The sequence below is a fragment of the Sparus aurata genome, chromosome 13 (genome assembly GCF_900880675.1).
Source record: "Sparus aurata chromosome 13, fSpaAur1.1, whole genome shotgun sequence".
In the NCBI taxonomy this organism is placed as follows: Eukaryota; Metazoa; Chordata; class Actinopteri; order Spariformes; family Sparidae; genus Sparus; species Sparus aurata.
The window spans coordinates 2454628-2469553 of record NC_044199.1 but is presented as its reverse complement, the minus strand read 5'-3'; the positions used below and the strand labels follow the sequence as shown (position 1 = coordinate 2469553).

General features: G+C 39.6%; 1 protein-coding gene and 1 long non-coding RNA gene across 6 annotated transcripts; both read right to left on the bottom strand.

The window, feature by feature from the left end:
• Window positions 1-396: 396 nt before the first annotated feature.
• On the bottom strand, window positions 397-11786 carry adad2 (adenosine deaminase domain containing 2). Of its 4 annotated transcripts, none has more exons than XM_030438829.1 (11): window positions 11637-11786; window positions 10183-10333; window positions 8819-8963; window positions 8200-8356; window positions 7228-7356; window positions 5406-5556; window positions 4160-4330; window positions 3594-3805; window positions 2799-3033; window positions 799-931; window positions 397-696 (listed from the first exon to the last, which is right to left on the bottom strand). In XM_030438829.1, the coding sequence occupies exons 2-11, from the start codon at window positions 10317-10319 to the stop codon at window positions 586-588; spliced, it is 1581 nt and encodes a 526-aa protein (XP_030294689.1). In that variant the 5' UTR covers window positions 10320-10333; window positions 11637-11786; the 3' UTR covers window positions 397-585. The 4 variants fall into 4 exon arrangements, with proteins under 4 accessions (XP_030294689.1, XP_030294691.1, XP_030294690.1 ...); XM_030438831.1 differs by having other exon boundaries at window positions 10183-10349; window positions 11637-11775; XM_030438830.1 differs by having other exon boundaries at window positions 11501-11637.
• Window positions 11787-12621: 835 nt separating this feature from the next.
• On the bottom strand, window positions 12622-14627 carry LOC115593623 (uncharacterized). Of its 2 annotated transcripts, XR_003986340.1 has the most exons (6): window positions 14455-14627; window positions 13616-13684; window positions 13439-13531; window positions 13243-13345; window positions 12959-13093; window positions 12622-12834 (listed from the first exon to the last, which is right to left on the bottom strand). It is a non-coding gene; the product is annotated as an uncharacterized LOC115593623 (long non-coding RNA). The 2 variants fall into 2 exon arrangements; XR_003986339.1 differs by having other exon boundaries at window positions 13243-13531.
• Window positions 14628-14926: the final 299 nt, after the last annotated feature.

Genomic DNA, 14926 nt, shown 5'->3' with positions numbered 1-14926 from the left:
ATCTGATGTTCTGTAATCACCTCTAATTTAGTATCCCTGTATCAATGAATCAAACTTTTAACTTCGCACCTCATCAGCTGATTATTTGACCTTTTGAATCTGAACTCACTGGAGTTGCCACGGAAAGAACGATCAGAATAATTAGAGTTTAAAATCATGTGAGCAACACGAAACACAAAACTAGAAACAGAATAATTACCTGTTCATGACGCCTCACGTACCCGCGACTGTTGTTTTGGTTCAACACAAAATACTTTGTTGTTAATCACAACAAACTTTTGGCTACAAAACAACAGAACAACTGATAATTGCTCAGTTCTACTTTACAGGGTAAAAACAATGTGGGCCTTTTACCAATGTTTTTCCACCCACAACTCATTCAACTGGACTACTTCACTGGTGCACGGCAGCAGGGTCTCCTTTATTTTCTCAGACACCTACACAAACTGAAAACAACAACATTATGCATAAAACAAAACCCAGATTACTTTTCAGGGGTAATTAGTGAAGTGCACAGAACAACAGAAACAACATCTCCAGAGGAACTCGGATGAGCTTCTACACAGCTTGTTACTAGAAGCACATTCAGATGCTGAAACAGTCCACCAGCTTTTTTGAACTCCAGAAACCGGCGTGGTTGCTCAGGAACTGTTCTTTAACATAATCTTTGACTGTCTGGTAGGCGAAGGCCTCCACCTATAAAACAAACCATTTACGACATAATTTATCACATTTGAGACAGTTTTACATATCTACAGTTTTTTGCATATTCATGTTATCATTCTGTAGGTGACACACCTTGACACTGTGGTAGGAGGGCAGTTCCAGCAGGTAGCTGTGCTCGCCGAGCTGTGCAACTCGTTGGAAGTAAGTGTAGAGAGCTCTCTTACAAAGTCTGCTAGAGAAGCCAGGTCCACTCACAGATGGAGAGCTGGGAAATAAAAAAGTGCACCACAACAAATATTCCTATGATTCCTATATATTTATCGAATATTCATATTAGGGCATTTCAGATAAACCACATAGATAAGCTACCTCAAGATTTCTCACAAACACATTACTCGTGTCCTGAATGGTCTAAAAAAACAAACAAACAAAAAAAAATATCATAACAAATATCTGCAGAGCACATTTTTTTTCAAAGCTTTGTGTCCAACACTATTTACATTACATATTGTTCACTGTACATCCGTGTGTTGCCTTCTTTTGCAGACTTACTAGAGATTCAGACATTATCCAAAAAGCTTTTATGGTTATTTGTGATGTGTTGACCTGCCAAGGGACTACAGACGAAAATGAGCTTTTTTGCTAACTCTGGCATATTTACATTTTGAGTGTAAACTAATAAATGTTAATTGATGTGCATTGTCCCTTTTAAATAAACAAACAAATAAATAAATAAAGCAAGTTACCAGCTAAATGAAATAATGGCCTTTTGTTTTTCATATACTGGATACGTAGATTTGCTTTGTAAAGTGTGTAAGTCACACACTCCCCCAATGTATCACAGAGAAGCTGGCCAGTTAATCAGCAGAAGTGAGAGGTGAATGATGTCACTCAGAAGACCTTAACTGCAGATCTGTGGATGTAAAGTGTATCACTTCTGCACTTTCACCTTCAACACTATTTTGGAGGATGCAGACTGCTTCAGGGGCTCAGCTGTGCTAAACATGAAAATATATTTGGCAAGCCAATTCTTCTGAGCTCTTCCAGCAAAATGCTGTTTGGAGTGTGGTCTGAGTGAGAGTGGGCAGGGTTTCCTGCCGGCAGCACTTAGCACTGCTGCTGAGCAAAGTCCTGGGGGAACCCCGGAGTGGTCGCCTGGAAAATGGACCAGTGTTGAGAAGCCAGTGTTTTCATTAAAGACAACATTTGGGGAGAGTTGTGAAGTATGCCAGCATTGATGGAGGCTGACATTAGCAGATGCCTGTGCAGATTGACTTATATAAAATCATTTTAAGGTCTGTTTCAGACCTACAGCCCCTGATATTGTTCATCCACTTCAGTTTGTTTTCTATCACGGATACATTGCACATATAATGGATTCGTCCTGGCAGAATTCAAGAAATTTGGGCGCGAGCCAGGGTTTTTAGGAAACAATTACTTGCTTCGGAGCTGAAAATCCTAGCTAAAAGATTCTAGGAGTAGTTGGCACTCAACTTCTACATCACTAAATTAAAATAGCCTCATGTGATCTTTTGTTTTCACACTAGAATTTCTTTTTCAGTTGTTGTTCTTGCCATTCTTTCAATCCTCTCCACCTCCCTGCACACTCAACGTCCTGCATTCTTGCCCTTAAATGCATTCTGGTGTTTTTCAGGAGCCTATTCTTCTTTGACTATTTTTAGTTTATTGTTTGGAACACGCTGCAGAGCTCACCCTGACATGTTTAAACCATGGTGTTGCCTAAAACTAATAGTTCAGGGCTGCAGGACAGAGGCAGCTATACTGCGGGCTCTATGCAGGATCTCAAATCTATTTTTGGCTGTAATCTCTGCTCAAGGACAACACAGCCTCCAGTCTGTGTCACACTCTAGCTACTGGACATCAGCAGTTGTCTGCGGCTACAAAACCAAGGGAAGGCAGGAGCTGCAGGCCTCTCTGAGACTGTCAAACAAGCAAACTGCATCAGGCTCACCATCAGTTCTGCTCTTCACCTGGAACTGGCTTCAGGAGTAAATTATGTAAGTTTTAGTCAGTACAAGACTCATACTGGCCCCACAAGTCAGTGACCATCTTCACTTGTCTTTGAATATACAAACAACAGTGATTTCTTGTAGAATGTATCTGCTTCTTACCCATCGACGATGAAGCCGTTGCTACTGTCCAGAACTTCAACATCCTTATCTCCGATGCACCAGTTGATGCTGAGATCGTTGTGCTGTCGTGAGGCCGCACTGGGCCCCACGTAGTCGCCACAGACAAAGAAGATGTTGTGTTTTTTGTAGGATGGCGGCAGAAAGTCCGCCAGTTGATCACTCAGTCGCTTGTTGGTGATATCAGACATTTCGGTATTAAAGAGCCTCTGGGTCCCTAAATAAACACAACAATGTCAGTATTATCTCCAAGTACCTTCAGAAACACAGAACTAGTACGTTATTATCACTTCAGCTCAACGGCTTAATTTGACAAGTTTTAAAAACCTCTCGCTTTCTGTTTATGTATTGGAAATTACACCACCTCGATCTAAAATACCGGGTTTTATTGTGTGAAGAAATCACCACTATAATACATTTACTGACCTTCATGCTAATGGATGGATGAGAAAATTGATCTCATGTCTTTACGGTAAATATACATTTGCTTAGCATAAAGACTGTAAACAGGGAGAAACAGCGAGCCCGTCTCTGACCAAAGGCAACAAATCTGCCTACCAGCACCTGTTAAGCTCAGTAACTCCAATGAGAAAACTCCAAAGTATAAAAATGAGGCATGGAGTTATCTGCCGGACTGTTTCCTGGCTGAGAGCAGGAAGCTGCCGGCTATAGCTTCATATCGCGCGAACAGACATGAGAGTCAATCTTCTCACACAACCCTTGGCAAGAAATCAAATAAGAGCACCTTCTAAAAAAAACTGCTTTGAGGCTCTTTACCTAGCACCATGCTGGTGATGTAGAGTGGCTGGATGAAGTGGCTCAGTAAGGCACCCTGAACCCCAGTGACGGTCCAGCGGCACAGCTTGTCACTTCCAGACATGCAGCAGACTCTGGCACCGAAGATGCTCAGGTCCAGGTAGGCTGCAGGGACCAGCAGGCCCTTGGCGTGATACTGCAGCTTCATAGTGGTAGTGTTGTTTGCAGGGCCCCTAAACAGGACATGACATTGTCTTTTACTCATGTGAAAAAAACTCAAAGACGCACACTTGTAGAGAAAAGTGAGCCGTATATACTAACATGTAAGTTAGGAATTGACTCAAAAAGAGAGATTCAATAACCAGTTTTAAATAAACGTATCGACAGGATAATAGTAAGTGTCTTTTAAAACAACCTTTGCAGGATTCCACTATTCTTCTGAAGTCAAATCTGCTCTTTTGAAAAGAAATCCTTCAAATCTATCACCCCACGGCACTTCACCTACACACTGCAAACTGCTGCTTTAAACAGAGCACACAGGACAAATACTGAAACACTTGAACGATTGGAATAACAGACGGCTGTACTTGAAGTGGAAGTTCTTAGCTGCTCCTTCAGGACACTGATTGGTGTAGAGATGCAGACTGATCTTGGGTTTGAGCTGAAGCTGGTGGCTGTCTGCAGTGCTCTCAAAAATACAGTTCTCCTTGGCCTTTGGATCGGCATCAAAGAACAGCAGAAGCTGTTTGTACAGAAACCTGAACACAAGCCAGAAAATACCATTCTCACTTTGAGCCACACCGGCACTTTCAATGCACCAGAAACACCATCAATGATGGGAGAGAAACAGCGAGCTGATTCAGACTGCCAGCTCGAACATTTGATGAGAAGGAATGTCATGACTTCATAATGATTATTCATGAAAAGTTTGGCTTTTTTTTATATATTAGTTCATGTAAAACAATATCAGAAAGTTTGGAGTCGCCTACTTCAGAAGCTTGATTTGATTTAATGAATGGCCTTTCGTGCTTTTAGGTTTTAGAAAGTCCTCTTCACATTTTAGTTTGTATGAAGGGGTTGAAAAAATGCAAATGCCAACAAAACACTCTACAGTGGTTTTAAACAGACTGACAACTGAAAGGGCTGAAGAGACAAAGATACCACTGAGTAGCACTTATATAAGAACATAAGACGTCCCCAGTCACTGGTGAAAGAAGCCCGAAGGTTAGCATGAAAGTTTGTGCAGATATAAGTAGGAACAGGCTCCTGTTTCAGTGTCTAGTGCACAATAATGGCTCCAACAAGCTGGAATTAACAGCTGTGTTAAAAAAGCTAATTTCAAAACTTAGAAATAGAAGGTTAGTATAAAGTTAGCAACATTGGGCTATTTGACGAGAGATGAGTGAGGAAGTCATGTCCCCTTTTTCATAGAATGACCAAAATGCAAACTGTGGTCACTAATAAGTCGGCCATGGTCGTGGTCTGGGCCCAGACACCCTGTCACCGATAAATCATTGGGAATTATTCAATTTAACAGGTTGTTTCTATGACTGAAGGAACTCACAGACCTCATGCACATTTTGTAAATCATCTCACGTGACGCTACTAAGATAATCAATTCTGGTAAGTAAATCGTTCTCACTCTCACAAGGTTATTTGAAGGGAAAATGGTATTCTGTATTCTGCTCTTGTGGAATCAAATGTAAGTAAAACATGTGGTGTTATTCTGTTCATATCTGCAGTTGGTGAAGAAGCCATTATTGAAACAAAGAAGAAAAACATCAGTAGAGTTACATCTAAATATACATAATCTCGTATATTAGCAGTCTGTACCTAAGAAGAGACCGTCTGGCGATGACGATGGCGTGACAGTCATGGACCATAATCCCGTTGTAACAAAGCCACGACTTGCAGCTTGAGCGTCCAGCGCCCAACGCCACCACCTTGTACCGCTCACACGGGCGACCCTCTGTGTCCAGCACCTCTGACGGAGAAGGAAAGTTTTCTCTTAACAATTCATTGTTTACTTTGCCCATTTAGATAAAAGCAACTGCTACAGACAGAGACAGAGATATGACTGAGATGGAGGATGATGAGTGAAGGGGATGCAACTATAAAAGTAAGCTACAGTAACAAGTGAGGTGTTTGTGTTTGTTTAATTTCAGGTTACTTTAACAATACATTTTAAAAGCCTTGGTGGAATGTAAAAGGTCTAGAGGAAGGCAAAAGTTTAATGACATTGATACCAAACTGTCTCGTGAGACTAAAAGACTTGCAGGTATTTATCAGACAGGCTTCTTTAAATTAAAAAAAGATAGATAAGAGCTCCACAGCATAAAAATGTCTAACCTGTGGAGGGAACTGGCCGACAAAACATCTTTTTTCTTTCTTTACATAAAAGTTTATTTACAATACATCAAGACATTCCTGCAAAAGTATTTTCAACATAAGATGAAAGTTAGTTATTGCTACATTGTATGTCACATATTTATTCATTCTTTATCGGCATATATACATAGTAGAGATGCACCGATCGATCGGCAACCGATCGCAATCGGCCGATAATGCCCCTATCGGTTTTGATCGGAGTTCTCAAAATAGATCACGTCAGGCCGATCAGATGACGTTTAAGTATAAAGACAGTGCATTAACTGCATGCAGGGTGAGAATTTCATGGCCGCCGTTGCCCCGCGCCACAGTGGCCTCTGTGCCCCTGGCCCGGTCAGCGTAGCGAGCTTGCCTTTAATTACAGCCACCTGAGTGCACAGTAGTCACTCACAGTAACTTCAGTGAGTCTGCGGTTCGCGCAGGTGGAGTCTCATCATCACGATGATCTCACGTGAAAGCCTCTCAAACAGCAGCAGCGTCTCAAAACAGAAGAACGAAACTTACAGCACAGCGAGCGAGCGCAGCGTAACGATGATACGTAACTGACTTATGTGGTAGGATTTAGTCCGGTAAAGTTGGAAATATATTCACAGATTCGAACTTCCCGGATCAATAACTCATAAGTGCAACCTTGTTAAAACACAACTGACGGCTCTTTCCTACCGTACTATGATAGACAACGAGCTACAATTGTATGTTAATCAAAACGAGCGTCTGGACATTAACTCTGGTCTGTGTGGTCGGCCAGCTGTGAGACGAGGGCGCAGGGACCGTCTACAAAGTGCAACACCGAAAAGAGAAACTACAAAACATTCAATAACTTTATTCAGAGTGTAGTGCCACCAAAATCACTCCACACATCAGTGGTCTCCTGCTGGTTATTCTACAATTTTTTGTTTGGAAAAAATGTGCTTTGCCATAATTTTGGGGAATTTCTATTGGGAGAAATATTCAATAACACTAATATTCAGTGTGGTGTCACAAAACCCACCTCACCCTAACCCTACTTAACAAAAACTACTTTCTAATGTAACTTTAACTTACATATTAAATATATGAAAGTTACACAAGACAACAATATAGAAAAATGTATGGATTTGACGCTGTGATCGGTGATCGGCAATATCGGGATCGGCAGATACTGCTTTTGGTGATCGGTGATCGGCCCCAAAAATCCTGATCGGTGCATCTCTAATACATAGCAGTGTATACATGATAAATAATAATGACTAAATAAACTGGTTATATACAGAGGCTTGGTGCTTACCTCTTATCAATACAAATGCTGCCATGTGGCTCTTACAGCCAGAGAAATCAGGACACATCTTCAGGAGGCTGTCGAACTTCTCGCTACTTATGATGGCCATGTGACTCTTGTGCCAGTCAGTTTTCCAAACTACAAGAAAGATAAAAACAAAATCCAGAGACAGCTATATGATCAGGGGAGAGTCACCATGTCAGTGCTGTCAAGAAACCCTTTCAAATTTACAAGAGCAAAGTAGTGTTTGCCTTGAACATTTTTATAAGCTGCTATTGAACTCAGTGTAACAGTTAGTCGACTGCCTAAAGCTCTGTGACACTTCTTAAGGTTTTTGTGCTGTAAACTGACAGTAATGCAACAGCAGAAAGTGCTTTGTAGTGCTGCAATATTCTGAAGTGACAAAGCATTTTTTATTTTCTGATATTGTCGCTGTCCATCTGTTGCTTTGCCTTCTGCTCCAACATGATCAGCAGCGTAACATTTCTGACCTGGTGTTTTATGAATGAAGCACACCATCATACACTTACTGCTCACGTGTTCATGGTGGAAATCTCATTACAGAAACTATAATTGTAACTGTACATCTTGTCAAAGATTTAAACACATGTACATTTTCATCACATGTAATTTCCCAGACTGGTTTCTTTGTTCCATGGAGAGCTTTTTAATTAAATCTTCAGCCTGGTCTGCTCATAAATTTGTGTATTGTTTATAATTTTTACTACTTTTCCTAAAGCCAATCAAATAAAACATGTGTATCTGTAAATGTGTGCAGCTTTCCATTACTTTGTATACATTTCAAAGACCCTTCAGTCCAAAGCATAAATGCTTCTAACCTCCAGAGGAACAAAAGTTTGTTGGATTTGTTTTCAAAATTAGAAATATGTGCTGGCACGTGGTCACTAGACCTGAAGAGATGGTTTACTGACTTAGCTGGAAGATGTGTGATGATTCTATGTTCGACTACGACTACTGCACCTTCAGTCTTTGTGCTCTTGTCCTGATTTGTTTCTTTCTTTATTTGGAGAAAGCCTGCTGTCTGGTCAAGGAGGAGGTCTTCTTCCGAATGTATGCTTGCAACAGGTGACATACCGGGGAGAGAGAGGACAGTTGTGTCATCACCTGATCCTTCATCCTGACAAAAACAAAAAATTCTGGTTAAAGGTAAAACACATTTCTTTTTAAAAAGGACTGTGGTTTCCTCCTCATTACAACCTTTGACCTACATTTTAAGTGTTAATTTAGTGAAGAATACTTTTTAAGTGATAAACATGATGGCTACAGATGGTTTTGAACGCCTTCAGTTAGCTGGATGATGGTATCAAACACTGCTGTACTGCTTGTTAATCATTCCAGATGTTGAGATTTCACTTTGACGTCAGATTTTCCAATGTGGCTTAATAGCGGCATTTATTCCCACATTGTTTCAGATTGTCTGTTAAGGACACCTTCGTCATGACAGCAGACAATATAGATGATCTCATCCTTTATGATCAGATAAGTAGGAGAAAGCCTAAGAAATAAACACATTTAAGATATGGTCTTTGCTACAGTAAACAGTGGTAAAGTGAGACATTACAAATTTCCATTTATTTACCTCGTCTTCCAATACGACGTCGGCAGAATCAAGGTTGTCGTTGAGTTTTTGGATGGGAGTCCTCTTCAGTCCGGGTCCGTCGCCTCCTTCGGGGAGTAAAGCCTCTTTCATTTGGTCATAGTCTCCAGGAGCAGGTAGATTATTTCTACGACAGTGATACAAACAATGACCAGCTTTAATCTTGTAAATTGAGCTGATGATCCCTCAAAACGTCTGGATGGATGGAGATGAACAGTAACAGGAACAGTATTTAAGTATCTGAACACATTTGGTTACATTTTACTCTCATTGCAAAAACCTTCAAGAGGAGAATTGTTGAGCAGTGAAGGAGTCTGAAAACGAAGGGTGACATTCATGAGCAAAGCATCATTACAAGGCTCACCAGTGCCTAATAAACCATTTCTCTACCTGCATGCTTAAGTAGAAGCGTAAAGGAATAAGCCTGTGGACTCACAAATGAGATCCCACTGCTTCATTTAAGTTTCAGGTATTCAGCTGAAAACTTCTCAGAGACTTTGGGGGGATATTTTGGTCTTTAATTAAAAGTAGAGTTTTGATTGCCAATTTCTTACCTGGACAGAGAGAAAAAAAATGGAAAGAAGAGGAGGATTAAGGCAACAAAGGTTCAGAGTAGATCAAAACCAAGTACATCCAAATGAGCCCGTGGGTTGTCCAGTGTCCTGTTACTATGGGTGCAGTCATTAATGAGCTTCAGTAACTTACAGTGTGTGTGTGTCCAATTCTAAGTGGACACACTCGCCTGCAGACTCCTCACCTGCCCGATGTGAAGCCTTAGTAACACAAGCAGCCACAACAGAACAGAAGCCAAAGTGCCTTTGACTCAGAAACTGTTTTAATAAAAGAGGCTGTTAACCTGAGCTATAAAGGTGAACCCCCAAGAAATAAGAAAAAAAAACACATGTAGTGAAACAGGGAAATGATTAAGTGGATACAGGTGGTAACCCACAAAAAAGTCCCATCTCTTGTCCAGACAAATATACATTTAAACGAGTTGTTTTAGTGGTGGCTACGCTCCATCATTTATGTGCGACCTGCTTAGAAAACTATTAGCCAGACAGACCTCTTGGATCATCTGGGTCAAATACCGTTTCTATACCTTGAGGTTTTATTGCCCTAGATACAAGGGCAGCATCCCTAAGGACCTAACATATGTGCTCAGTTATTAAAAAACATCCTAAAACATTTATTTTTTCTGTTGACTTCAAATAATATGAAACACAACCTTTGCAGCTGAAAAATATATGTGCTTGTTGTGAAAACCAATGTTCTGTAAAAATAAAGCTCACCTTGACTTGTCGAGTGTTACTCTTACTAAAATACAACAGCGCCACTTCTTTCATTACCTCAGTTCAGTCCCGCCGCTTTGATCAGGTACGTCATCAGTCAGGTGACGAGGATGGTGAAGGTGCAAGTCAGATGGAGACTGCAAACTAGCAGCACCTCCTCTTGGACTGTATTTGAACGCATCTTTATCCTCCATGCTTTTCAAGCAATCTGTGGAAAAATTTAACTGAATCAAATAAGTCAGTTGTAATAATTTTACAACTGCCCCAGAATTTCCTATTAAAGTTTGTCATATTTTTCTCTTCATTTTTATTTTACTGACCTTTAGCTGATAACTTTCAATAAAGCATCATAATGGAGACGATGCCACAATCGTAACAATAAACAATAAAAATTATCTGCATACCTAAATTCACTTAAACATGTGAACTACATGAAGCTGGCAATGGCAGAAAAGACATCAAATACATCTACATGATCCCTTATAAACCCTTTTTTTTATATTCGAGCTGCAATGATTACTAGATAGTTGTCAGCTATTATTTTTTATGATCAATTAATCAGTTTAAGTTATTTTCTCAAGAGAAGAAAAGGCAGAATATTCAGATTCCAGTTTCTTGTGAATAATTTGTTTTCTTTAGTCCTCTGTGACAGTTAAGACAAGACAAAATATTTGTAGACCAAATAACTAATAAATTAATCAAGAAAATAATCAAAAATGTTTAGTAATAAACATGACAGATTTGATTTTAAGATTAAACAATTTAATGGATTAGTTAATGACAGAAAAATAATCTGTAGCAGTCTTGTTTATCAATGTATCATCCAATATGTCTTGTTTACAAATTGCTCATTTTTGTCTGCCTCAAGTAATTAAAAAATGTATTGTCTTTGAGTTTTGGATTTTGTCAGTGAGGCGAAAAGGACATTTTATCACCAAAATGGCACCAAGCTCCTGCATTAAGTTACTGATTCCTTCAGTATTTTTTTTAACATTGTTAGACCAAATGATTTACTAGCTAACTGAGAGAACAACCGAACTATGTATGGCTGATAAAATAACCTGTTAACTTACTACTCGCCCAGAATCAGTCTCTTAGATTCGCTAATTAACAGCTGCCAGCCAAGATGAACGTCAGTCAATGTCAGTGAGTTAGCGGTTAGCTAGCGGCGAAGCTAACGTTAGCTACTAGCATATGTAGCATTCCCAAATGGCTAACTTGAATGCTTTGTCACCGCCGAAAACATGCAACATTTAACGACACGTTTATGAAACGTAACATTTATCCACACGTCACACTCTGTATTTCGTTTCCACCGCTCAAATCTTTGAAATAATGTCTGCTAACTTAATGTGAAAAGCTTCAGCTAGCTTACCGTTAACGTCTTCTTCACTATCACAAGAACACTTCCGGTCTGAACAAACGCGTCCCGCCGAGGTGTTACGAGTTTAAAAGTTTATAAACGATAAATTGGTTTAGTGCAGCCACATGTTAGTGACAGTTTACTGTACCTTAGGTCTTTAAGCGTTGTCGCTGAAAACTGAAGCAGACTGGATGAAGGTTTGGTCCGTCTGTCTGGATCCAGAGCCGTGTGGAGGATGTGTTGAGTCCAAACTGGCAACCTGGGAAGAAAGTGAAGGACTGAAAATCATCTGTTAGTCTAAAAATCAACTGTTAACTGTGTCCGGCAGGCGCCACCTGCTGGACGAACACAAACATAACATAAAATACACTGCATGAAAAGTGGGATTTTCGTCAGTATGCGGCACTGTAGATTGACGTGGAATTTCAGGTTTGCGGCAATTTGCAGGCAACACGAGAAGGGTCTAGCTGCAGCCGCAGCCAAGCCAGAGCCGCTCCAAACCACGCCCATTACAAACCACGCCCACACAAAACACGCCCATACAACACTACGGTGGCTGTGGAGGCCCTGAGCACTTAGAAAGCAAACACAAAGGAAACAAAGCAATAACCAGATCATTTTTAACAACTTTAACGGTTGATTCACAACATTAAATGCTTTTCAATGCAAACAATTTGCTTGAAACTATAAACATATACAAAAATAGAAAGTTAAGTAATAAAAAAAATAAAAGATTGGGATAAAAGATTAATCTGATAAAAGATTAGATAGGCCTGCTAAATCTGGTGCATGCATCTTTTCATTTTTTATATAAGTGACTAATGTATGTGCACAAGGTTATTTTAAACTCAATAAAATTAAATATTTACAATAATAATAATAATAATTAGTAGTAGTCATTTCGATTAAAATAGGTTGTTTCCACCAGCCGTTTTTCTAAGAGCCACACTGTCACAGAGCTTGGCCTACTACATCAGATGCCATAATTATCACTCTAAGGTGATGATTTCTTATGGGTTAACAGAAAAGACTGCTGGCCCTTTGACACAAATAAAATGTATTTATGTATTTATAAATATGACCATACACAGGTCTTTAAAATATGTACCTCAAAACACAAAAGTTGAGACAAATGAATTAGCCAGCAACAACTTTTATTGGCAATAAAATAAAACATTATCATTTCACAGACTATTTTTTAATTCATCCTACATACATTCTAAAGCGTCTTTAAAAACTCCTCAGAGTCCAGAGCTCTTCTGAGTTTTTCAGCATATTTTTCTAGTTGCTGTTTTGCCTCCTTGCTCATGTTGTTTGTCATGTAATGAGCCAACAGCCGTTTTTCACTGATGAGACAAAATGGAAGAAAATAGCGATTAGTAAAAGGAAATTAACACGGAAAGGCTGTCATAAACAAGGTAAAAAACAATACTTATAGGTATTAGCACTCTCCTTATGTATGTAGCATACCTCAAGTCATACTGCAGTCCACATTTATACACTTCTGTGGCTCTGTCAATGGAAAATGCATGGACAGCTGAAAGGGCATGGACTGTTGCCTGTGTCATGAGCCCATGAGGATGTAACTTTTCATGTGATGACTGCCTGTAAATATATATATTTCTTAGGAGAATGCTCAAAATAAATGTACGAACACTAGGCTAACAGAAAATGTTTCACTTAAATCATTCATTTAACATATTTGGACCAAAATGAGTTACACTATGTGACTTAAATTCCATTTTCAAACTCACTTCAAGATGTTGCAGTAGACCGTTATCCTGAGTGATGAACGTTACATGAAGGTCACTAGTGACTTTTCTATGGTGTTCAGCTTGCTGAGCCCTTTCCTAAAATCTGATCAAACAGCATTCAGATGTTAAACGTAATTATTCTGGTTAAGTATATCAAATAAGATTTGTTGTTTGTTGATCCTTTGCATGTCCTCACCACAAGCCTGTGGAAAGATGCGTCTTCACTCAGGATCCCAACGTCTCTGGTTGTGGTGACCACATCATGTTAGTCCATGCTGTCATTATAGTCCTTAATCAAGACACACAAAGTCATGGCTTAGTGCACAGCTGTGAACACTGGATATGTTGTTCTCTTGGGTTAATCTTCACTCACATTAACATGCTCTCTGGGTGGAGAGCTGTAAGGCCTCTTGCTGTACATGTGGTCGATGTCCTGTGGACTCTGAAGAAAGCAAACCATAATTGTGTCAGTTTGATTTATGGGGATCCAGGTAGGATTGACATTTGCACTTAAAATTATCGCACCCCCATTGCAAATTAGGTTTATTGACAAAATGTACAAACTTTCTGCTTTTTACAATAAAACAATCAAACGTGAACAATTTAAATGGATTCAAGAATACATCTGTCATTTTTGCAATAAATGTATTTGTATGTCACTTTCTGACATGCACTTAAACGTCACCGTTAATAAATCTCTAGCCAGTACAGTTATTTGAAGTGATATAAAACATGACCCTATTTTTTAATGTTTTTGTGTGTCAAAATAACACATTGATATGTTGAGTTAAATGACAATATTCTGCGTCTACGTGCCGTGTTCCCTCAATACTTCTGTTATCATCCCTTGCTCAGTCATTAACCTGATTTTCATAACGTAAAAGACGACACAAAATGGGTTTGCTTACGCACATTTTCAGTGTATCGGTTTGACGAAATGTGTTGTTTTTTTTTTTTTACAAATAGTCCGGTGTCTTTGAAAAACAGTCATTAATGCTCTTTCTGCCTGGCAAAAGACGTCTCAAACATTAAATTAAACGTCAACATCTTCCCAAAATGTAAACGACCTAACCTGAAACGGCATCTCCATCTTGTCTGCCTACAGGCGCTGCTGACAACTGCGGTTGGCGAACGTACGGTTAAAATGACATTAAGTGTTCAATGTTTACACCTCCTAACCGGGAACTTAAAAATAATATAAATGCGTCTCACCTGAACTGGCATTGCCGTCTTGTCTTGGCTGCATTTTCCTTTTTCTTCTTCTTCTTTGACTGCTTGCATTTGCTGCTGTGAGTTTAATCGTCCTTCCCGGCCACCGTAGCAACACGTAGGCGTAGTTTGTAGAGGCGTGGTTTGTATGGGGCGTGGTTTGTAGTGGCTTCGGGGGTCGCTGTGGCTGCAGTTGGGTATTATTGGGCAACACCGAAAACTGACGTAAATTGTCGGAAATTGACGTGGGCCTTGCTTGGCAGTTGTCCCCCAATGACCCCCCTCCCCCTGATTCTAGGGGAGGCTTTAACATGTTAATGAAAATGTTGTGAGCTATACAAATGCAAATCAGGGTAGCAGGGGGAGTTTTTCTAAAAGTTGTTAACTTCATTTAAAGAAAATCTCTGGTATAAATAGATGAGGTATAGTATAGCCTAATGATAGACCCTTATATTTTAGCTTGAATTGATTTATT